Here is a 25,609-nt window from a genome sequence, read left to right as displayed (position 1 = left end):
GGCTTATATTCATTCATCTTTGTCAGGATTGCAGTCTCCCAGACAACTTGTCAGGTGGCACTGTATGGCAATGAGCAGAATTTAAGAGATGAGTGAAATTGAGGACAAAAATGTGACATGTTCTCTGCCGCACAGCACTGTGCCTGTCAGCCCAGGCTGCTGGAAGTGTCATAAGTTTGGGGTTGTCACCTTATTGTGGGCAATGGATCATGGTGGCTGAGACATGGTTGTGCAATCATAAAGCAAAATTCATTATTACAACTAACAAAGTCTCAGCTGATGGACTTTGCATTCCACACACGGCACCGGGATTGCAATTTTGGATGGTCCAAAATAATTTTGGCAGGTCCTTTTAATTACATAAGTTAATACTGTTTTGGCAGTTTCCTACTGGTAGTCTTGCTAGAACAGAAATGGAACATGTCTAGCTGATTATGACACTTTTTAAATAATTAATTAAATTCTCTAAAAGATTTTCAATAGCAAGACTGCTTATTATTTACAACAGTTGTTATTAATTACAAGTGGCACATGCGAGTATATTGCTCAAATCATGAAACAAAGTCTCATATCCATCATGTTTAATTTTTGCTGTGGCCTTTACTCACTGTAGCTTCATTCTAACAAAACCATCTTAGTTACTCTTTCCACTGTTCCGACAATGCCAGCTCTGGTTTGGACGAAATAAATCCTTAATTCACAAAGTTGTACATTTTGACTCCGTGCAGTTTTTCTTCCCTAACATTTGGAATTAACACCAGACCAAGTCAAATTAAAATTGCCTGTTGTGACTAGTTCAGACTTCTCACATGATAGTACTTTTTTTTTTTTTTTTTTTCGAAAATTGTAATGGAAGTTTCTGTCTGGATTGTTGTTGTTGGAGAGGCCAGCATTTCAACTGAACAACATGTTAAGTCCTTAATCTCTGATGGTCATTTCATTTATTTATTTATTAAGATTGTTTTTTGGGCTTATTTGCCTTTATTTGATAGGGACAGCTGAAGATATGGCAGGAAACGGGGTAGAGAGTGAGGGGATGACATGCAGAAAATGGGCCGCAGGTGGGAGTTGAACTGGCGGCCACTGCAGAGGACTGATAGCCTGAGTACATGGGGCACACGCTCTACCAACTGAGCAACAGGGGCGCCCCGTCATGGTCATTTTATGACTGAGTACAGTAAATATATTGCATATTTCTCCTTTAAGCAAATGTATGTTCTTGCAGTCATTTAGTGACAGTGGTGCAGGTGGGCAGGCCCAGGTTAGGGTCACCCACAACACCATGCCAGAATTCACTGACTCAAAAATAACCATAAAATAAAGTATTCTTTTTAGAAAACCAAGTAGTGATCAAGTAACGTTCAGGCTCTATTTTTTTTTAGCAGACAGGATACATCTGTCAGTTCCCACAGTACCATGCAAAATTCCTCTTTTAGAACAGAGGTCAGATCAGAGACTGGAACCAGACTGGTACTATAAACAAATGTGTCAAAGCCACAGTCAAAAATAAAACTCAACAGTGACTTTTTCAACAGCTCTGCTTCCAGAACTGAATTTCCCATTCATTCACTCCACTGACATTTCAGAAAATCCTTGTATAAAGAGTTTTAAGCCTGAAACTAAGCCAACCAGCTACAAGACGAGCTGTCACCTTAAAACATTTGATTCTGAGCAAAGAAAAAGTTTGGAAAACAGATAAAAAAAAAAAAAAAAAAAGGCAGACGCAAAACTGAGTACATAGTTTAAAAGTGAAGGAACTACTCATCCCATAAGCCACCACTCCTTCTTAGGTTTAACTTTATAGTTGAGCTACCTAACTAGCCAGCCTGCTAGTGGAACTACCTGCCCACAGGTGCGGTAAACATTTCCATGGAAACAGTGAGCTCCACCAATGAGAGATGTAGCTGTTAGACTAGGGATTGTGGGTAGTGCAGTACTTCTCCTTGATGCTGTGAGTAAAAAAGGTTGACATCATACAGACTTGTGACTTGAACAGAAGCATAAACCATCATTTCACAGTCTCACAGCTGGAGGTCTAACTTGGATGGCTATGACATTATTGCTAATAATTATCTAATCTAATAATAATTAAAATCCTATATTAAGAATAAGAATTGGATTTTCAATGGCAGTTTGTAAAGGCACCGAACTTGACTTAAACGTTCTCTGGGTTCAAAGCAGCCGTGTAGTCATATGTAAATAAAAAAGAGGTTTTATGTTTCAGCTGGCATTTTAGGTCCAGCACAACTGAGGTAGAGTCATCCTTTATTAAAGAAAGCACGTTGCCACAGAAATCAGTCCCAGTTCAAATTCAGGTTGGCAGAAATTCACTGAGGTCTGAGCCAAAAAGTGAAGGCAAACAGATGGCTGGGCGACTTGCATCTATGATTGTAGACTGGAAGGGGACCTCAGATGATGATCTTATGGTTGGATGAGCTCATTACAGAATGAGATACTTATTGAGAAGATCCAGTTTTTATTGTCTAATGTTGTGTGACTCGCATAAACGGAGCGGAATAGGCTGTATACAAAACGTCAGATTACACAGTTCTGTGGTGATTTAAATTCATTCAGGAGCCGCAATGAAAGGTTGACGGTTTAATTTAAACAATCATGATAAACTTAAGCTGCAGCTGTTTTTGATCGAACTCACAATAATCAGATTTGCGAGGGTTACTTTAAAAATATATTCCGATACAGTTAATAATTACCTGTTAAGTCAGTAACATAATCCAAGTAACTTGTTTACTTTCTGTTACTTTTGTTTTACCTGACTATAAAAAAATGCTGAAATTGTTTCGTCTAATATAGTGTTTTTATGGCTACAACTGCTTTCTCTATTAATCGATTAGTTGTTTGGTCCAGAAAATATTCATATTTTTACATTTAAGAAGCTCAAATAAAAGAATTTTGACTTTTTATATATGTCTATATATATATATATAATGACTCAAAACAATTAAATGATTAATTAATCCTGTCACAGCCTTGTCACTTAGGTACATCTGTGTGCTCCAAGTCTTTCTTTTAATGATAATTTTCATTATCAATTCATCTGTCGACCATTTTCTCTGTTAATCAATTAGTTATTTGGTCCAGCAAATGTGAAAAAAAAAAGTGAAAAGTGGTGTTTGCCAAAAACCAAGATGACATCTTTATTAAGTGTCCTGTTTTGTCCACAACTTGAAAATATTCAGTTTACTGTCAGAGAGCAGTAAAGAAACCAGAAAATATTCATATTTGAGAAGCTGGAACCAGAAAACTTAGATTTTTTTTTTTTAATTAAAAAATGACAGTGACAGATTAATTTAATAGTCCATTAATAATTGATTAATCACTGCAGCTCAAAGTGTTTTATGTTTGTTCCTAGGTTTATTAGCCGTTCCTTTCTTTATTATTCAGAATTTATTGACTGATTGATTGATTCCACCAAGTGAAGCATGTTTTTTCACGAGAGGCCATGATAATGAAGTGGCACCTGCGTGTGCACTGTGCATGGCAGCATATCATTCTTTATTTTAAAACTGTAATCTTGTTTATAATCCCTGTTTTTACAGGATGTATCTGTAGTCTGATTACATCTTTTTTTTAAATCTGTAACTGTAATGGAAACAGTTACCTTTGTTATATCCAGAGTACATTATCCATGTGACCCATTACTCCCCAAGCCTGACAGTAATGAAATCAATATTTCCCAGATAATATTTTACCATCTGACTTTTACCACCACCTGAGTTACGTGAAAAATTTAACCGCTACCAGATCAAATAATGAAGCTAATGAGTCCAGCCACACCCCGATGTGGTCACTGGTCACGCTCACATTATGATCGTAGAACAAACTGTTGGTTATGTCACCAAAGCCACACCCACAGTCAGTCACACAACTTTCCTCCCACAGCAGCTCAGCTTCCACAGTCCTCTCAGTAAAGTGTCTCTGCTGAGCTCTCCTCTATAATCTAGAATCCCCGCTGTGGGCCTTAAAACAAAGTCCAAAATATAACAAAAAAAAATAAAGTTAGGGCTCCACTCCTCCTGGCTCTCTTTTATGTGAGGACTCTTCAAATATTGGGAAAAGAAAGTGTGTGTTTGTCTCTGTGGGACTGCAGCAAAGGCCATGTGAGGATATATTTCAGCACTGGTTTAGTGGTGTCCTTTATATAAACACTGACATCCTCCATGATCCCTAATCTTTATAAATGTTGACAATATATTTATATTTTTGGTCATCTTAATACTTAATACCACACTATAATTCTACCATAGATGTTGATCTTCCCAAGGTTTCTTTTGTTTTTCAAAAAAAAACCTTTTAATGGGGAGTTTTTCCTGATTTAACTCGAGGATCTAATAATAAAGAGTGTCATGTGCAGTGCAGATCATAGAGCCCCAGGGCAATTTGTGATATTGGACTATATAAATAAATCAGCTTGGGTTGTATATCATTATTTTGCACTTCAAAGAACAAGAGCAGTTTTCAATAATGAATATACTGGAACAAAGAAAGGTTGTACTGGTTCATTATCATTAGCATGACTGCCACACATCCAGTTCAAGAAACAAATGTGACTTAAATTAAACTTGTTTGTTGGTTTGTTCTTTAAGTAGACCAATATAGCAATAATCTCAGATAAAGTATTTAAATAAAACTAATAATAATATGGCAGAAATATGATCTGTATGTTTCCATTAGTGTATAATCACCTGAAAATAAGAATTGTTGTTTTTGTTACATTAGAATGAGCTGTTTACATCTACAGAGGGTGTGGGTCCTCTTCCACAAAGTCCGCCATATTGAACCGTCGTGTTTCTACGGTAATTCAGAACAGACCTGGCTAAACACTGGCACTAGATGCGGCCTTACACATCCTATCTAACTTCCAAGAGGGGAGGGTGAGGCGAGGTGTTCGCAGTCTGCAAGCTCACCATCAGATGTGACTAAATCCCACGCACTGGTCCTTTAAATGCACTCAGAGTATTGTAGGTCACCTTGTAAAAAAAAAGCATCTGCGTAGTGAAGGTTGTGGAATCCTTGAAAAAACTTCAAATTGAGATGTGTCACATTGAAAGTTTGATAGATTTTTTTTGTGGACCATACAGCAATGGCCTCAGATAAAATGATTATAAAAAACAATATTATACTCATTATAATGTTATCAAAAAATAGAATTAAATCATGTTTCAAAACATATTTTTTTCCTTGTATAACATAATTGACCATGCACTAGCTTTACCAAACTACTGAGCAGTTTATTCCAGAGTGAACAAATGCACTGCATCTTTCTTTGTCCAAGTAGAGGAAAATTTTCCTGTATAGTCCCTTTTACACTGGATAAAAAAAAAAACACTAACATTTTTGTCTTCAGTGGTAAAGGGATAATACGGATACTATAAAGGCTTATCACCTGTGTCGGTAACTTCTGCAACTCTTCGTCATCTCTGCCACAAATTCCTCTGTTCAAGCAGTGCCTGATCAATGTTTAGTTTGAAAGAAAGACTGAAGTAAAATATTTTACTTTAAGACGGTAACCACTGTATTGCCACTGGCCTACATGCTGCTTTCTTACTAACCATCTTTTATGGCGTTTGTCAGGTTCATCGGGAGACCAAAAAAAAGACCAAAAAAGAAAACTTGGCAATGGGAAAGGAGTCAATCATCTAAATGTTTGCTATTTTTGGTGTAAAAACTGTGTGAATTATTCTGAGTCATATTAATTTGGATTTCTTGGTTGCTGACTGATGAGCAGACGTCTGAAGAAAATGTGTTTCATGTCTGATCGATTGTCTCTTTGGCGTTTGTAGATGGAGCCTCCCGCATGGACATGCTCGGACTGACGTGGATGGCACTTGTCCTCACAGTGACAGTGGAACTGACGTGAAACCCTTCATCCAAGACACTCTCACTCACACACATAATGCACACACACACACACGCGCGCGCCGCACACACACATACTTGCCCTTCTTCTTACACGACATCCACACACACACACTTTCCACAAAATCCCGCCAGCCTTCTCCAGTCATCAAGAGGCCCTCCATGCGTCAGTTGATCAGGAAACAGTACCACCGCAGGATGGCGCGCCACTGTTTTTGTAACAAAATAATAACCAAGATAATGATATCAAAAGAACAACGTGATGATGAACGTGACAATAACCACCTCCTATATAGCCCTGCCCAGTTACACCTTCTTTTTTTTTTTTTTTTTGTTTCTTGTCCCACGTCTGCCTGTTGATCAATAAAATCAGTTGATTTGAAACGGAAAAAGAAAAAAGCATTTGGATTTTATTTTGATGAGTCACAATGTCATTGGTGTTGACTGAAAAATGTGAAAAGTGGAACTTGGCTTAGGCTGTGCCACCATACCAACCACACCCGTCTGTTACATGCCCTGGGATGCACCTGATTAGCAACAAGCTGATAAACCACGGGGGAACAAACACAGATGCTCCAAGAGAACATTCTTTTTTTATTAATAAACACGTATTTCCTTTTTTTCTGATGGCTCGGAATGTACCGGAGGATTTAAATGCATTGAGAAACTAGAAAAAAAAATCTCCTTTTTGAGTGTATTTTGTGTACATCAGTGTAAATATTGAAAATAATTAAAGAGGTTATATGGGTTACGGTGAGGGAATGGTTGCTGAGATAGTTGGAGTTTTCACTTTCTCCACCTTTGTTTGTACTTCATCCAACACTGTTTTCAGAGATAATTCTTGGCTGAAAGGACAGACACATTAACAGCCTTTCTGTTTCTCATTTGGGCTTTTTATATCTATATGGCAGGTCTCCAAGGACAGAGTTTAAAAAAAATGATCTAACATATGTCTGCTGTTTTGGGGTTGTGGTGCATGTGACGTTTGAAGATTCTTTCTCCTTTTGGTGTGTTGCAATTGACAGCACTGCAACTCATTGTCACTGGCCTGTAATCAAGTTATTTACTTGTGACATACTATCTTAAGTGACCTACATTGTGTACAATACGTAACTCTTACCCAGACATTTACAGTACTAGTAGGATCATTTTAGCCGCCATTCCAGGCAGGTGCTCACCTGAGGCAGCGTGTGTAAAACAGGGTTGTTGCATTTGTTTCATTTCACCTGTATTAAAAATGGAGAGATGATAAAACTTACAAGCCTTGACTTTACTTGTAACACTGTGTTTCCCATGTTCAGGAGTATATGTGCTTCTTCTCTGATGCTGGGTACAAGTAATATAGCACACTCATGTATGTCTAGATTATTGCCTGAATTATTACGATCTAATTTTGTGATTATTTCACAATACAAAGGAGATCTGACAGACAGTCTGTGTACGCCCACGTCCACAGGGTCGCTCTTTATGTTACAGTACAGTAATAAGATGAAACAAGCCGTTTTTTGTATCGGAACTGTACTGCAAACTAAAGCATATTGTTCCCCGCTGTTAGACATTTATTAGATTTTATCAGAGGATAATTAGGTACTCATTACTGTAGAACTGTACTGTAAACTAAAGTGTATTGTTTTCCACTGTTTGACCCTCATTTAACTTTACTAGAGTGTAATTAGGGACACATTACAACAGAACTGTGCTGTAAACTAAAGTGAAATCACACTTCACAATTCAGACTCACAGTTATAAAGGTAGAGGAACTTTGTTCTATTGTCGAATGCACATGACTTTTTTCTAACACTGTAGGCGTATAGAGGTAAGCATTGGTGTAAAAGTAACAGATATTCAATTTCACTTTAGTGTCAGTACAGTTCTGTTATAACGTGTCCCAAATTACTCTCTAAGAAAGTCTAACGGTGGTAAATAATACACTTTACTTTACAGTACAGTTCTGTTGCAATAAGCCCCTAATTACCCTCCAATTAAGTCTCATACAGGGTCTAATACTGCCAAATAAAGAACGTCTCATTTTTAGGGTATTTGGAAAAGGTGGTTGCGCTTCAACAACGGGATTCACGGTGGAGTGCTAAACCTAAAATCTGGTTTGCATGCCCCAAAAAAATCAAAAATGTTGCACGTCTCAAGTCTTCAAGTCAATGGGGACAAAATACTCAAATTCCACTTATTTATATATATATATATATATAATTTTTAGTTTTTGTCTAATTTGATACAAAGTACAGCTTCTTATGTCTTATTGGTGTACTGTAAAATAAAGTGCAACCAGAAAGAGAGTCATTTTATTTACACTGTTCAAAAGCTCCCAAAAAGACTGTCTTTTCAGATATTTCTGATTGCACTGACCCAAATTTGAGTTGAAGGAGATTCTGACATTGCTGTTAACCATTTGCAGTTTGTATTCTCTTGCCGTTGAAGAGTACCTTAATGCGGAGTAATCCTACATTTTTTGGACTTCACAAGAATTGCAATTTAAGCTATTCTAAGGACACAACATGTATTAAGGGATTAGGGTTTAAACCAGATGTGAGGTAAGGGGAGACATTTTTAAAGCTTAGCTGAATAGAAAGGATGGACCTATCCGTTTGGGATATCGGCTCACCTTGCCAAAGTACAATCCATATTCCAGGATCCTGGAGATGAGAGCTGCATAGCACAAACATTATTAACAGACAGCCGTATGCGCTTTGAATTAATTTTTTTTTTCTAGTGAGGGAAGCACAGGGCATGAATCCTTGTCCACCCACTGTATAGCATTATAACTCAGCTATCATTTTAATTTTGATTCAAGAGGCACTTCAGTGCTTTTTTCACTCACTTCACATTCAAGAGAGAAAAACAGGTCCATCGTCATTTCTGAATGCATTAGAGAATGTGCAAATTGTCTTTACGCAATCGTCATGGCAACAGAAGAAGTACATCTGAAGTTTGCGTGTGTGTGTGTAAACTTACTTGTATGTACAATACATGCACTTCATAAAAAATAGTTGAAAGCTACCCAGACAGAAGTTTTTCTTATTTTCAGCCATGAATGCATTTAAATGTTTTTTTTGTTGGTGTTTGTCCTTAATTATTGGGACACTGATGTGAAAACAAAAGTAAGTTTTTATGTGCACTTCTGTTTGCTTATTTTAAGTCAGTGCTGTTTACAGGGTTCTTACGCATTTCCCTTTCAAAGTTCCATGTTTTTCCAGTCTCTAATTTCTCAGACAGACTTAGTTTTCTTTTCCCATTTGGGATCCTCAGCCAACACAGCTTCATATTTGAGACTTTTGTATTATTCTTCCTTAATATATTGAATAAATAATATTATATTATCGTTCCCACCACATTAGACATTAGACATTAAATAATTTAATTTTCACAGCGTCTCTGCAGCCTTGATTACTCACTGTGTCCATGGAAACGAAGATAAATGCAGCCATAAAGGTGGTGTCCTTACACAGAAAGGACAGTCTGTTTACTTTTATGATAATTATATCCCTGCATAACTCATATATGTTCAGACAAGCCTATTGGGTTACTTGTAATTTAATGCAATTCAAAGATATTGTTGCTTTGGTTTTTTTCAAATTAATTTGGCAGCAGATGTCTGGATTTGGTGCAGTTATAAGACACTTGGGGCAGAGCTGTTGCAGGCTGTGGTGTGCAGGTGTAGCAGCAGCTCTGCATAGGAGTGTGCTTTCAGTCGCTTGCCATACTTCTTGCCCTGCTTCAACAACATCAAGCTCATTCTTGTCGGTCTTTTCTCACACAGTTGTAAAAATGTGGGCTGCCTGCACCAAACACCTTGAAAAACATTCTGCTTGTATGATCAGTTTATTTTTAGAACTTCTGGATTTTGTATTTTAGAAAACAGAATAAGGGTAATAGTCTGGAAACACATTTTCTTTCCATATTTATCCAGACCTGGAAATGACTCAAATCAAATTCAATACTTTTCCAAACTGTGTAGGAGCCCTGTGTTATTTTTACAAAGGTTGGATGACCCTTTTGGATAAAGTTTGAGCTACCTCAGCTTAATCAGTTTTTCTTTTATTTCCTTACTGACTACATCCCTTGTCTGACTACCGTGCTTCACTAAACTGCAGAGGTTTTACAGGAAAAAGCAGCAAACACCTGTTTAAAAATGTATTTTGCATCGTCTGTTCATGTTCAGTTGCATGGCGCGGCACACCTATCATGGAGGCGACAAGAAGAGGTGAAAGTGCCTCCATATGACACATGCACACGGCTGACAATCATGTGTTTTTTTTCTCTCAGCAGTGTTCTGAATAGTTCACCTGAGCTGAGTGCAATGGTGAGGATAAGAAGCTGCCTCTTTGGCCCCTCTGTGAATTATTCAGCACTCAACCATGCTTGCAGAATCTGGTTTCCTTTATGCTGTCTGCAGGCTCGGCTATCGGATGACCAAACAGAGCCCGTGTCAATTCGGACACCTGACATACCTTCTATATGTGATGCTCCTTTAAAATGCTCTGCAGAGCGCGATTAAAATAAATACAGTCCTGTTGTTGACTGCGGCCTCGCTCAAGTCTGTTATCAGCGACGTAAACGACAGCCTGACAGCGGCGACTGACTGACATGGCTCCCGTGTGACAGAGATGTATGTTCATCTCAGTATAGTGGATGGAAATGAATGACACTGTCAGGTTTCTCTGTAGACCCTCTTTCCATCTGGCATTCTTCAGACGGTTATCTGTATTATTTACAGTTCTATGTGTTTATAATACCAAGTGACTGCCTGCCATTTTGTTGTTCAACAGCAATCTTCGGCTTCTCCTTCGAGGGAGTAATTTAAGCATCTGCGCTGGCACAGAAAAGGACCTTTGATCTGTGGCATGGCTGTGCAAACAGATGTATCCTGGTTATTAAGTATTTGATAAATGTCACCTATCATCACTCCCCACCCCTTATTCAAACCATATTTTCCTCCTGCAGCTCCAGCCGTGTGTTTGAGCGAGTTAAGGAGTGTGATCTATCATAATATTTTTACGGACATTTTCGGAAATTGGCATAACAAAGCATGACCTGAACCCCTCCTGCTCACGTAAACACCGGCTGAAAGATGCAACAACAAAAACAAAGTTAGGATTAGAGTGTATTCAGAAAGTTATTGACCAGAGTACTTAGATGACATTTGGATAGTCATGGGAAAAGCTTGGGTGAGTCTGCAAATTGCATAAGCAAATATTGATCTATGGGGTATTTACATATCTTGTGTATGGTTGTTGAATGTGCATCTGACTTGTCACAGGTGGTGCATGACCAGCGCCCCGCCTCTTCAGAGCCAGGGATGCAAATAGCACTTCGACAGGTATCAGTTTACACTTGATCCTGGGGACAAGAGGTGCAGTCATCAGATCACAGCAGCTCTTTTACAATGAAAACCAGCCAGCATGCTCCCGTCAGCTGAGACACACTGACAACAACATTCAATAGGATCAGTCAACCAGTCGTCGCCGCCATCACTGCTTCAGCTATGCCCATCGCAGAGCTTTTGGGAGTCCAGTTCGACATGCAGCTGCTGTTGAAACTGAGCCTCTCTGTGGCTGCAGTGCTGCTGGTTTCTTGGGCCTACAGGTTCTACAGCTCCAGGGATGGCAAGAAAATTCAGGTCTGTGCCAAAGACAGCAGTGAGAAGCCAGAAAATGCAACCTGCAAAAATTGCAAGACGACATTACGGTGTCAAAACTCTGCAAAACATGACGCCGATGATGAGGGCAAGCAACCCAGACCCTGGCAAGCAGACTCAGCCACCGATGACCTGACATCTGACAGCACCAAGGAAATACCAGCTGAAAAGAATGAGGATGCAGCTAATGTGTCATTTAGTGACCAAGATATAAGTCTGAAAGAAAAATTACTCACAAACCAGAAGCAGGCAAAGGTGGCCACCAGTAATATTTCATTTGGATCTGCTTTGAACCTTCCTCATCCAACAGAGAGTGGGATGGCCAGTACAACGGGCCGCCGCTCCCCTTGCTTTTTGCAGAAGCTGGAGGGCAGTGTGGGTGTGGGCAGGGAGTTAAGGCAGGACTTGGAACGCCAGGGGGCCTACTCCAGCTTCCTCTCCAAGGCAGAGATCAAAATGGAGGATGCTAACGTGGTGCTGGAAGGAACAGGAGACCAGATTGTGCGCGGAAAGATATATGATTATTACGTTGAGTCTTCCTCTCACTCTATTACGGACTCAAATACAGTGCTGGGTCAGTTTGAGAGGAACTCTGAGTCACAGCCAGTGGAGTTTGGAAGAGGTGGAAACAGCCTCACAGAATCTCCTACTTCCGTGAGCCCCATCATTATGCGTGATCTGGTTTTACCACAAAGCCCCGTTGAGGATCCCCCCTCACTGGGGAACCTCAAGCTGAGGCACCCTGCGAAGCCCGTACTCCTACGCAAGGAGAGCTATCTGTCTGCAGCTGAGCAGTCTGAGCTTCCCATCCCCTTTCTAACATCAAGAGCCTCAACGCCAATGACTCACTCTCTGGCCTCAACCAGCGATGAGTCCGTCTCTGTTCACCCTGTGATCTTCAGCTCCACAGACAGCAAAGATCTTAATGTGAAGGAGGGGGCAGATCTAGAGACTGTAGCAGGGGCTCCATTTATACTCCTTCCAGCAAAAACTCTTGACAGCACAGATTTGGAAAGCTTAAAGAGTAAACTTGATCTGGGTAACTGTCTGGAGACACTGTACCTGGCCAAGAAACACGGTCAGACCTCCGTGCAGCAAGCAGCTCTGGGAGTCATGTCAGACAACTACCTCCAGGTGCTCAGGGACCCAAACCTTTACGGGCGGCTAATGGCCGGTGAGCGGGAACAAATCCAGAAGCAGAGAATGAGAGGGAGAAGGTTTGTCATGGTGGCAGATATGGACCCTCAAGACTGGGCGAGGAACAGCGCAGGAAGGCAGACAGCAGAGACAGAGCAGAAGAGGACATCCAGCGCCGTGTACTATTATGATGACTACAAAGACGCCTGGCATTCACTCTGCCTGATCCCACAGGAGGTCATCTCTAAAGCCTGTGCCATGTGCACAATGGATAACTACTTATTTGTGGCAGTGGGCTGCCAAGGCACAGACAGAGAAATGACACCCTCAAAGCGAGTGTTTTGCTACAATCCTTTGACATCCATTTGGAAGGAGATCAGTCCTATGAATGAAGCCAGGCCCCGCTGCAAGCTGGCAGCTCTGGACGGCTACATCTACGCCATCGGAGGGGAGTGCCTCTCCTCGGTGGAACGCTATGACCCGCGATTGGACAGATGGACGTTTGTGGCTCCACTGCCTAATGATACATTTGCTGTGGCACATCACGTCACAGTCTGCAATGGAGAGCTCTTTGTTTCTGGGGGAACTCTCAGATATATGCTCCTGCGCTACAGCCCCAAAACCAACACCTGGAGGCCAGGTTTGTTAGTCGGCAGCAAAGACAGAACTGCAGATATGGTCGCTGTGGGGAGATTTCTGTATCGGTTTGATGTAAACCCACTGCTTGGGGTCAGCGTGTACCGCTACCATACGGTGGCTCGCCTGTGGTACGAGTGCAGCTCCATACGGCTCTCGCACTGCCCTGCCTTCGAGTGTGTCACGATGGATGACACAATCTACTGTGTCAGCCGCCAGTTCACCATGAGGTTTGAGGCTGATGAGATCTCTCCTGCTTTCAAAGATGAGAATTTGAGTGTCCTCTCTGCAGCGAAGGGCATACTTTTCCCCTTTGTCCTTTCACTCCCTGATAAGACGCCTCGGCAGACCAGTGTGTAACGAGGACTCAGTTTTCCAGCGATGATAAGATTAGGTGGTGATGGAGTGTCCCTACAAGAGCATGCTTTATGTCAAGTTTCTTGTTGACTGAGTGGGTTTTGCTTCCAGGTTTATGCTCAACCTCAGATGTTATTGCAAAATTGTAACCTCTGTGATGTAATTTCTTTGAGGTGTCACTAAGATCGCCTTTCTTCATTTTGCTGGATTGGGTATTGCACAAAGAAATGTGTGTTTCTAATGTCTTGCTCCCTGGCAGTTGATGTAAAGTATTGGACCCTTAATGGTAGTCAAACTACTGTTTGCTTAGATTTACGCAGGATGTGCTGCCATGTAAATTGTTTGCTTCTTTGATTTGCCACTCCTTCCTGCCATTAAGTTAGTTTTATATCATTCCAGATGCTTAACCTCCTTAGCTGTAAAGATAATTCATAAATAAGTCTCAGAGTAAATGAGTTCATTCAGCTCTAACACATTACAGAGATTGGGTAATATAGTGATAATGTATCACTGTTCCAGCGTGTAGGGCAGAAATATAACTTACACAGTGGCCTGGATACAATGCAATTATCTACAGTTGCTCTTTAAAAATGACAGGATGTAAATGGGCTTATCATACAATATAAATAGGTGAGCTCCTAAAAGCATTTGTCACCACTTTTGAAACTCTTCCAACGCTCATCTTTGCAGTTATTTTTATGATTTCAATCACTCTCCTTTGATGGCCATTTGTTTTCATCTTGACTGAGCAGATTCTTTGTTCATTGTACCAACTAAATCTCTTTGTTTTCTCATCTGTTGTTTCATAAACATCAAAGAAATATGAATTTGTCGTTCACTGCATATTAATCCACATTTAATGGTATTAAGCCAAATGTGTATTCCAGAGTAATTATGTGACTGATAATAACTGATGATAGAATAACACATGGACAATCTAAACACATGTGCTTTATTTTTTTAAGTGTTCGGCAATTACATTAACAATGGAAATATGCATAGAATGATATTAAATCCCTCATTGTTTGCTCATTTACAATCAAGTCTTTCACTGTACACACTGTAATGCTGAGGACCTCAAAGACACACTGACAGGTTTCAGAGGGTGACGTGCTGCTATAGCACCATCATGTGGCTCGCAAGGCAAACACAACAGTGCTCCGGGTAAGGAGGCATGTTGGGCGAGCTCCGGACTTCCCACCACAACACACACACAGAGGCGGCGTCATGTGACACACAGGCATCAGCAGCGCAGTAGAGTGACTAACTAGCTAACAGTGTGTGAAACAGAGGGCTTCAGCTGCACTGAAAGGCAGCAGGCAAGCAGGGGGGGAAAAGGGAGGCAGCCGCAGATGGTTGACCATCAAACATAAGCATCTTTGATTCTTCCTAATTAAACACTTTGATTCCCTGTAACTAAACACCTAATGGAATGGGAGTTAGACATGTCCCTTCAGATGTTGCCTTGAATGACTCATGGCTTCTGATTTGCCTCAATACCCAGGTTAGCTCTCGCAGCAACACGTTTTTTCCTCTCTCTTTTCTTTTTTCAACAGAGTATCTAGGGTAATATGAACAGCCTATTCTGAGTTTCACATATTAACTGTACGGAGAGGAAGAATTTGCATATAATTATCCCCTGGAAGGGCGGACATAATTTATAGCACCCTCCTTTCTCCTCCTTGCACACAGGCACACACATATTCATGTATATAAACACAAAAGCAACTCAGCACACAGCAGAGAGTAAACCTACAGTAGTCCTCGCAGCGACATAATGAGAATCATGTTTAATTTTTTAAATTCCTTTTGATTTCCCAAATGGACTGCTGTGTTAAAAAATTTTTCATGCAGCCGACTAACAAAAAAAGAGGGACCACAAAGCAGCACCACTTTGATCAGACCTTCTAAATTAACAAGCAGCATGTGAGGCAATTTAAGTGTTGTCTCTAAGCCTGTTGTGATTGTGGACGTAGACTGAAACAAGGATCTGGGATTTGTAGTAGCGGGCGCCGTCTCAGATCCAGGTCCTTGTGGCTGTGATTGGCAGCATGAAGGTGGCTGGAGAGCGTGCGTGAGGCCCTGGCACAGCGGCTCTGGCAGAGCGAGCTGAGCGGGTGCCTCTGGTATGCTGACCTGTACACAGTCAGTGACGGGAGGTGTGACTGCTGCTTTTCCAAACGGCGCTTTGTGGACTGCAGTGGGCCAAAGTTTGTTGGAAGGGCTGTAAAGGAACACTAGAGAAAGTTAACTGCCATGTTACTGCAGCCATTAATTACACTGGTGACTGATTTGGAACAATAAAAGGCATCTGGGGCCACCCAGATTTAATTGTTCATGAGCACAACTGCTGATGTGTTTTGTCCATACAAAATTAAATTCGCTGAAGTATGTTTGCTCTGCACTCAGTGCTGGTGCCGGCATGGTTTAAAGGGATAGTTTGGATTATTTGAAGTGGGGTGGCATGTTATCAATAGTCAGTGTATTACCTGTAGTAGGTGCTGGTGAGCACCCCCCCCCCCCCCCAGTTTAGGGAGGAGCACCACCACAGAAGCTAAACGACATACTGCTGTGAACAAGGTATTTTAGCCACTTAAAAAACGTCAACTTAAAAAAATCGTCATCAGTTTAGTTGTATGCTATATTTATAATATTTTCACTGGTTTCCTCTGCCGTCAGACAGCCTTTTCTGATGAGAAACTGCTGTTATAGAAACCAGGTATCTCTCTCTCCAAGCCAACCAAACTCCATAGAGGTGAAATCAGTAATTTTACCTTGCAGACCACAGACGTTGCTGGACAACCGCTGCTTTGGTCTGTTAGTTAGTTAAAGTTATTGTGTGACTTTGGTGTTTTACAGATTCACCAATAACTTAATCAAGCTAACAGATTGAGGCATCGACAGACCATGTTCTGCGAGGTAAAATCATTGATTTCACCCATGGAGTTTTGTTGGTTTGGAGAAGGGCTGTAAATTTTTTGCATTTTCCTTCACTGATAGTTGAAAATGCTAACAATTCATTACTCATTAATAATCAATAAGGTACAAAATGCACCTCTTTCTCTTTTTTTTCTCATTTCAAGTTTGAGTTCATTCATCAAATGCCTCAGCCAGAAAAATAACAGTGTCAAATGAGGCACAATTACTGTCATTTCTAGACTGTGGATTGACATATATTTAATTCTGAGAGATTAACTGATTAATGGTCTATCATTAACATTTCTATTTTGGAGAGAGCGATATTTGGCTTCTATAACACAGTTTCCCATCAGAAAAGACTGTCTGACAGCCAAGTAAAGTGCTGAAAATATTCTAGCTTACACTTAAATCAATATAGATTTTTTTTAAGTGGCCCTTTATTTAGTGGCTAGTACCTAATACCTTTTTTTTTCTGGCCCCGTCCTCAGCAGTTCATTGCTTAACCTTCGTGCTGGCATTCCTCTCTACTTCCACAGTCAGGAGGGCATGCCGACCGGCATCTACTGCAGGTAAATACACTGATAAGCACCTCATACAACCCTTCGTTTTAATAATCCAAACTATCCCTTTAATATATCATTTTTCATGTATAATGTGCACCTTCAGGCAGTGGTAGCATGGCATTTTAAACTGTGGTCTTACCAGAAATTGGCCGGTCAGACGGCTCAAGCTGCCATGTCAAGCTGTCTGGATGCCAGGGTCGCAGAGTGGGCAGCGCATTGGTGTGCTTACGCCCGTAGCTGTCTACGTAATGCGTGACCGAGTAATGAGAGGATGGTGGGCCATGGTGGGCAAATAGCAGCTTGGATGGAAGCCCCTGGAAGACAATACACAGCAGTCTCAACATAGTCTGTATGCATTGGCCTCCACTGGATTTAGATATAGAGTTCATGACCTGTTCTTTTACAATAATCTTCAAAAGGCTCACTATGTGACAGCAGCAAATTGCTCTAACTAGCCTTTAAGTGCCCAGTAGGACTGATGATTTTACACATTTTTCATGAGTGCTGAGTCTGACGAGAAACTTGCTTTCATAAAGAGTTTTATCACAAGCCTTTATCTTGGCCGTCAATATTATGCAGAAGTGGCCACAATCTGAAGAAGAAAGCCCTGACTTGCAGGGCTGTGACAGGCATTCAATTGGTGTTAATGCCATGAATGAGCAGTTAAGGGCTGACCTCAGCTCTCAGCAGGGCAGATCTTCTCTCAAAGACGTCTGGCTTGAAGTCCCAGTGGGGCCGGTAGTCTACACGATTGGTGCTGTTGGCTGTCTTTGGCTCCCGGGTGAACTATGTCGGACAGAATAAACAGACATCGCAAAGAGGAGTGAAGGGGGGGGGGGTATTACGGGGACTTGAGCAATGAGCCCAGCACAAGGATCAGCAAAGCTCACACTTCACTATCGATCCGCACTGTTGTACAGTATTTCTTAAGTCATTTCTCCTCTCAGATCCTGAACCAGCAGCCCGTGGCCGAACCTCACGTCAATGCAATTAGTCTCCGGCTCGAGCCTCTCCCACCAGGAGGCTGTGCTGATGTAGCTGAACTGAGGCTGCCTAATCACTTTGCTATAGATTTGACTACCAGCTGAGGTGCTACAAACCCCTTGGCAGACTGCCACTGGTTTGGCATTATGTTTTGGATCTGCAGTATGAAGAGGCATAGAGAGTCTGTGTTCTCTCATTCAATTTAAAGGTGTGATAATACAATATTTAGCCTCACTAGATGTCAGCAAACAACTATTTGCTTTGTAAAGATATGGTGTGATACGAAGCTTTCTCTGTCTCCCCCACATCTGTTTTCAACACGGTGGCCTGGTGAGTAACTTTCTCATATTATAACTAAACAGTATATTAAAATGTTTCTAATCTGAGTTTTAAGAGTCTCAGTTGGAAACCAGAACCAAAATGGCGGCCACAGTATGGCTCAAATTATAGCAAAACAGTACGCTAAAATATGTTTGAAGTTGAATTTTTTATGAAATAAGAAATGTAACATAATTTCAATTCATATTGGAACGTCACTGCCTAGTTTCACAGTTTCAGCTGAGTTTTGGGAGTCTCTGTTGAAAACCAGGGCCAAAATGGCAGCCGTCTGGTTACAATATTTCTTGTAATACAGCTAAATGTTTAACTAAAATATGTTTCTGGAAACATTTTAGGCAAGGATTAGGTGATACAGTAACAGAATCTTGAGCCATATTTGATCAGCACTCCCTGGTTTGACAGTTCAGTCTGAGTTTTAGGAGTCTGTGTCGGAAACCAGAGCCAACATGGCAGCCATCTGGTCACAATATGTCTTGTATTTCAGCTGAACAGTACACTAAAATATGTTTCTGAAAACATTTTAGGCTAATAATAATAATAAGCAATGTAGAAACATAATCTTGATCCATAATTTATCAACACTGCCTTGTGTGACGGTTAAATCAGAGTTTTGTGAGCTGTGTATGTTCAGATAGCAGTTCTCCCCCCAACTTTACTGAGTAAAGAAAGCATGCATTTGATTTGATCTGAGATGCTGGTGGTCTACTGTAACCTGCAGAGGAAGAAAATGTCATATAGAGCACCTTTAAGAGTATGCATAATTCAGAACCTTTTGATTCAAAGTGAAACAGGCAAATAACCAAACAAAATGCCTACCTGCAGTCTGTCTTCCACCCAGTTGCCTAACAGCACTTTGTTTGCATACCTCTGCTCAATTCTCCAGCCGGCTTGGGCCCATTTATCCTGCGTCCCTGGTTGGTTCATGCTTCACCTGGTGTCAAACGTACCTAAATCTGAAGCCCTGTTAGAACATGGTTAGCTAGTCAAACAGATAGCATGTAGGTGGTTTCACCTGCTCCATAATGGCATAGGCAGTGGAGGGGAAATAGAAGAGCTCTGTTGCTATGGATACAGCAAACACTGAAAAGAGAAGGCAAGCAGAGTATCCTGGAAGCAAATGGGAGATGTCTGACATCTGTGTTGAAAAGAAATACATTCCTTTAGGCTAAGGCATGACATTTACCTTTTAGCGGTATACTCTATATTGTTAAAACGGTGCCTGAAATTGTTTTTCAGACTTTGTGTCCTCTGGCTGTTTTTCATTTTTGGAATAAACAGGTTTTGTTATAGATTTATGTGGAGGTTTGCCCTCTTTGAACACTATACTATTAATGAAGAAAGAAACTCCACAACCGGAGGCCAGTTTTGTTTATTAAAGTGAAAAACAAGATGTAAAGTAGAATAAAGTACATTGCATGATCCTTTTGATGATCTTTACGGTGTTTTCATATACTATCCACAAGCCACACTGCAGGTGGAAGGTGAGCCAGCCATGGATTAAGAAGTTAATCATGCTGTGAAAACCTTCTGTCACATGTTGCAGGTGTCACATGTTCCTTCTCCAAGTCCAGCAGCCGTTTCCTGTAAAGAATCCCATCATCCCTCAGGACATCATACTCACAGGTGAGGATTAAGGTGGACGGGGTTTTCTGAATGACAGCATTGTTTGTCAGTGAAGGTGACACCTCAGGTTCTAAACCATCTTTGATTGCATGATACACATCCCCGTCACATTCTGGGGTCGTGTGCTCACAGACGGGTGCAAACAGTATATTTCTGATCTTAGTTTCAGGAGTCTCAGTTGAAAACCAGAGCTGATGATATTTACCTTTTAGCAGTGTACTCTATATTGTTAAAACAGTGCCTGAAATTGTTTCCAGACGTTGTGTCCTCCGGCTACTAAACAGGTTTTGTTATAGATTTATGTGGGGTTTTTTGCTCTCTGTGAACAATGTACTCTCAATGAAGAAGAAAGTTCAACCACTTGAGGCCAGTTTTTGTTTATTAAAGTGTAAAACAATATGTAAAGTAGAATAAAGTACATTGCATGATCCTGTTTATGATCTTTACAGTGTTTTCATATAGTCAACAACGCTGTCCACAAGCTGCACTGCAGAGGGGAAGTTGAGCCAGCCCTGGTTAAAGAAGTTAATCATGCCGTGAAAACCTTCTGTCACATGTTGCCAGGCGACTTCCTTTTTCAAGTCCAGCAGCCGCTTCCTGTAAAGAATCCCATCATCCCTCAGGACATCATACTCACAGGTGAGGATGAAAGTGGGCGGGGTTTTCTGAATGACCGCATCGTCCGCTAGTAAAGGCGAGACCTCAGGTTCTAAACCATCTTTGATGGCGTGATACACCTCCCCATCATATTCTGGGGTTGGGTGCTCACGGATGCCCCGCGCGAGGCACTCGGGAGGTAGGTTGGAAGCGGAGAGCCACTCCTCGTAGCGTGGCCTGAGCTCAGTAGGGACGTGGTTGCCGTCCAACACATCTTGGCAAAAGGACATGTCCCCATTGAGGTACTGTAGGAAGTAGAACGCCATCCGGCCACGAAACAATATGGGCACAGCATGATTTTGCTGGTATGAGGGCAGGTTGAAATCTGCCATCTGCAGGGCTGGGTAGACGAGGACCTGGGCGCAGGGGGACGGCAGATGTCCGTATTCTCTCCTTGCCAGCCTTTGGCACAGCGCTGCTGCCAGGTTAGCCCCAGTGCTGTCTCCTCCGACTGCCACTCTGCGAGGGTCCACGCTGAACTCTGCCTCAGCCACAGACAGGAAGTGACATGTCGCAGACTCACAATCGTCCAGCTGGGCAGGGTACCTGTGCTCAGGGGCTAATCGGTACCTAAGCGGGGGTGAGACAGAGGGACAATGTGTTTAATTCTGGCTCTCTGGTAGACTAAATAAGTTCTGGATAACGTGCAACGTGTGGAAAAAGTTTAAGTACCCAACAGAAACCACAGTGGTGTCCGACTCCTTGGCGATGTGCCGACAGACTTCATCAACAGAATCTGTTCAGGATTAGCAGGACATCACAGTCAGCAAAACATATGTTATGATCTTTCCTAAGAAGCAACCAAGCACTGCAGATAAAACGCGACAGGTTTTGTTTCTCTGGCTACACTTGTCTCTACTTTTATTTATTCAGACAGTATATTATTAAAAAATAATAATAATTAGATTCACTAAACATTAACTTGGAAACAGAGATGGAAGGCATTATACTTAAGTACAAGCATTTAGTTTATTAAGTATTTCTATATTTTGCATTCTTCCATTACGCTGTATTTTACTAGCTGCTGGAGAAGGTAAAGGTCCAGTGTGTAAGATTTAGGGGGATCTATTGGCAGAATATGGTAAAAAATAGAATATAGTTAATACTCATTAGTGTATTTTCATTAGTGCATAATTACCTGAAAGTAAGAATTGTTGTGTTTTTGTTGCTTTAGAATGAGACCTTCATATCTACAGCAGCCAAGAATGGACAAACCAAACACTGGCTCTAGATAGGGCCTTTTGCATTTTTTGCCAGTTTCACGGCCACCATGGTTTCTCTTACATGTTTGAAATCTGGTTTTAATGTGGCTCATTTCCTTATCTAGACATTAACTGCTGGAGAGTGTTGTGTGTTGCTGCTGCTGAGTTCATGCATTAATTTTAACCTCTAACATTAATCACTAGGTTCTGGTGCATTTTGACTTTCTTATCTGTCTTCAACTTAAATGTAGCCTATGCAACTTAAAATATACAGGAGCTTATTAAATGTTATTTTTGATTCGCCAATCGTTCCAGACCTCTGACCTTGAATGAAAATAAGACGTGAACCTTAACATAATTAGTTTGAGCGCTCCTATCCTGCTGACTGGTCCTTTAATTATTTACCGGTTACTTTGAAGATACTTTAAAAACATGAGGATCTTAAAGGACCAGTGTGTAGCATGTAGTGGCATCTAGCACTGAGGATATACATTGCAACCAATGAAATATTGCTCACCTCGCCTCAAGCATGCAGGAGAAACTATGGTAGCAGCAAAACTCCTGGCAAACATTAAGAGTCTGTATATAGAGTTTGTGTTTGGTTTGTCCATTCTGTGCTACTGTGGAAATAGTTCAACATGGTGGACTGTAGATACAATGTTCTCATTCTAAGGTAGCAAAACACAACAGTTCTTAATTTCTTATTTTCAGGCGACTAATATGACTACACTAATGAAAATATACTTATGAATATTAACTTTCAATCCTGAAATATTCTGCCATTAAATCCCCCTAAATCTTACATACTGGACCTTTAACAAATGTGACTAATTGTTAAAGATCAAACTGCCTTGGGCAGCCTAGTAGCTCTGTTGGTAGAGCGTGCGCCCCACAACCGGGTTCAACTCCCATCTGCAGCCTTCTGCTGCATGTCATCCCTGTATTTTCTCCCCATATCCTGTCTTCACTTCAGCTGTCCTCCCAAATTAAAGCTAAAAACTGCCCAACAGTATATGCATTAATCAAAGTTTAGCACCATCTGGACATGATTAAAATACAATATATATTCATATGAAAAAAAAACTGCAAATGTTTTGTGGTAGAGACTGCACAGTCAGCCCATCTTTTCTGGCCTTTTTTCACAGCATGATAATACAGCAGTATTTTTAAGGCTCAGTCCTTGAGCCAAATGTAAAATAGAGCGTAGACCTGTCCACTGCCAAAATTCAAACACAGTAGAGAAACTTGCTATTAACCACAAACCGATTAGATTAGGTCCATTAGGTTAATAGACCACCTAACACTAGACAACAAATGAATAAACAAAGTCACCAATATTAATGATGATATTAAAGGTTTGTTTGTATCATTTAGTCAAAGTTACGTATCTCTTAATTACTTATTTTAGTTTTAAATGCCCTTTTACTTGTAATTGAGTTTTTTTTCTACAATATTATATTTCTACAACTGTAAAGCCACTAAGGAATTTTCAGAAAGAAAAATCTCTAACTGTCTAAAGGAACCTTGCCTGAGAAAACGGAAACATAGGCTCTTCTGGTCTGCATGCATGTCTTCTGGTCTCATGTTGGTCATACAGAGGCATCATTTCTAAAATAAGACTGCTTCGAATTTAAGTAAATTATATGAACTTTTACTTACCTATACTTCCCAGAACCCATCCTCCTCCATGGAAATACACAAGTCCCCTTCTCAAGCTGTCACACACAGTGGTGGGTTCGTAGACTCGAACCGGCACCTCCGAAAACTTCAGGTCCTTCACTCGCAGGCCCGCTGGAACCGGCTTTATGCGAGTCAGAAAACAGGCCACAAACCATCGGATGAAGCTGACCTGATGACAAATACCCAGGCGATGTAGGATCCGACCCTTGTAGGAGAGGAATCACAGACTTACAACAAAGTAGGAGACAATGTTAAAAACAAAATAACAAAAATGGTCTTGATGGGTAAAGTCAAAGTGAAAGTTATTCTCTCCGAGAAACCATATTTACTATGACAACATCAAAGAAGGGGAACACATGACCTTGCCTTTTCTGCACCTTTGTCAGATTTGATTTCTTATCTAAAATTTCTCTGATCTAAGCTTTATCAGTTGCTGGAGGACAAAGAAAGGACAGCCATCTTTGACAAGGGCCTGAAAGAGTAGATGTTTTTTTTTTATTTTGCACAAGTAGAGGCCTTTACACTAAGGAATAAGTTAATTAAATATTTTTTTTAAAAGAAGTTAATTATAACAGATGCAACAACATGCAGGAAACATAAAATAATAAGCATGATCAATTCCATAGATGCTACTCACCACAATTGCTATGCCAACAAACAAGCCATGAACCATGTGCAGCTTTCCACTATTTGCAACCCCACGAGGAATGTCTGAATTCATCAGCTCCGAGTACACAAGTCCAATTACCAGAAGGAGGAAGGCTGCAACAAGAGCAGTGAAGCCAATTATTAAAATTGCCGTGCCGATGTCCATGGTGTTGCTGGTCTGCTCTGCTAAAGGTAAGTCATTAGGGGTAAATGTTTTATCTACCTAGGTTTCAGCCTCTCGCCGCCCCTCCCACTTCCACGTCCAACCCTTTCTGACCTTGGTTTCATTTTAATGACATGTTTGGCTGCCTGTTGCCCAGGAAAAAAAATAATTATATTCTTCAACATATTTAATGGCCGTGTAGTCAAAGTAATTACATGTTTGCAAGGGAAACCAAGTTGCTCTACGATTGAATATTGCACAAAATATTGTTTATTTTAATAGAGCAGTTTTTTAATTACTCATGTATTTGCAGAGTACTCACAGAGATGGGCAGTATTTCAGGTAAATTAATTTAAAATATGTATTTAAAGCTGGTACAAGGAGCTTTTAACTGACTATGCAACAATCTAATATTAATTCTGATGCCTCTATGTAACCTACGTAAGCAAACAAGATACTTAGTGGCTGCCATCGGGTCAGATTCTCCTTGAAATGATGAAAACGAGATGATGAAACGTGCCTGTGTTTATATTTTCACAGGAAATTTCAGTGTGTGTCATATGTTAGCCAGTTAAAATTAAGCGCAAGGTGATTTTAATTTGCATAACTTTATTTTTGATGTTCTTACAGGGGAGACACTACCATTTTTGTCAACAGAGGCCTCCAGAGTCAACAAAATATTTTCAAGTCACTTGTAGGAGCTTTCATTGATTTTGAGTATTTTGTCATTTGTATTTTGCGGTGAAAAACTATACAATTTGCAACAAAATACTTTCAGTGAGTACTTTAGGATGTATTTGTGCATTTGTAATTAACATCATTTACTAAACATAACTTAAAACTGCGAGGACCTTTCATTTTTTCTTGATTCTGGAAGCTCCTGTCGACAAATGCAGTCGTTTTTCCACAGTTATAGCCAAAAAATGTAACAGAAAAATGTCCTGCTTCCTTTAACTGGCCAACCTACAACTCACTGTAACTTTTGCTTGAAAAATGTAGATCATCTGATTTCAAGGAGAATACAAACCCAGTGACACCATTAAGAATAACTACATAGAAACAGCCAGTCTTCTCACTGAACAGTGACAATTAACTCACAATTAAAACTGTTCAATAACCAGTTAAAAATTCCGTGTAAGAGCTTTAAGTAACTTAGAACTTTAAATAAGTC

At 40.6% G+C, this 25,609-nt stretch overlaps 4 protein-coding genes across 5 annotated transcripts in view; 2 read left to right on the top strand and 2 right to left on the bottom strand.

Annotated features, from left to right (window-relative positions):
• Nucleotides 1-7,549, top strand: part of igsf21a (immunoglobin superfamily, member 21a) — a 290,961-nt gene extending 283,412 nt beyond the window's left edge. Inside the window, exon 10 of one of the 2 annotated variants that reach the window (XM_084739312.1) lies at nt 5,802-7,549. In XM_084739312.1, coding sequence (XP_084595438.1) covers nt 5,802-5,878 — 77 coding nt within the window. In that variant the 3' untranslated portion in view covers nt 5,879-7,549. The remainder of the gene's footprint in view (nt 1-5,801) is intronic. The other variant, XM_084739319.1, reaches the window with a different exon arrangement.
• A 3,691-nt stretch (nt 7,550-11,240) lies between these two features.
• On the top strand, nt 11,241-14,487 carry klhdc7a (kelch domain containing 7A). Its single transcript, XM_084739278.1, has one exon. It carries the CDS (start codon nt 11,378-11,380, stop codon nt 13,661-13,663), a length of 2,286 nt encoding a protein of 761 aa, XP_084595404.1. The 5' UTR covers nt 11,241-11,377; the 3' UTR covers nt 13,664-14,487.
• Nucleotides 14,488-14,606: 119 nt separating this feature from the next.
• Nucleotides 14,607-20,230, bottom strand: cfap107 (cilia and flagella associated protein 107). Its single transcript, XM_084739289.1, has 4 exons — nt 19,282-20,230; nt 17,818-17,928; nt 17,282-17,456; nt 14,607-15,884 (listed from the first exon to the last, which is right to left on the bottom strand). The coding sequence occupies exons 1-4, from the start codon at nt 19,387-19,389 to the stop codon at nt 15,610-15,612; spliced, it is 669 nt and encodes a 222-aa protein (XP_084595415.1). The 5' UTR covers nt 19,390-20,230; the 3' UTR covers nt 14,607-15,609.
• A 10-nt stretch (nt 20,231-20,240) lies between these two features.
• Nucleotides 20,241-24,453, bottom strand: aadacl4 (arylacetamide deacetylase-like 4). The gene is made up of 4 exons (XM_084739298.1): nt 24,265-24,453; nt 23,607-23,832; nt 21,418-21,481; nt 20,241-21,315 (listed from the first exon to the last, which is right to left on the bottom strand). Exons 1-4 carry the CDS (start codon nt 24,439-24,441, stop codon nt 20,532-20,534), a joined length of 1,251 nt encoding a protein of 416 aa, XP_084595424.1. The 5' UTR covers nt 24,442-24,453; the 3' UTR covers nt 20,241-20,531.
• Nucleotides 24,454-25,609: the final 1,156 nt, after the last annotated feature.

Source organism: Lutjanus erythropterus, chromosome 2, assembly GCF_056507025.1.
Source record: "Lutjanus erythropterus isolate fLutEry1 chromosome 2, fLutEry1.hap2, whole genome shotgun sequence".
Classification (NCBI taxonomy): domain Eukaryota; kingdom Metazoa; phylum Chordata; class Actinopteri; order Lutjaniformes; family Lutjanidae; genus Lutjanus; species Lutjanus erythropterus.
The sequence above is the reverse complement of the archived record's forward strand: the minus strand, read 5'-3'. Positions and strand labels throughout refer to the sequence as shown.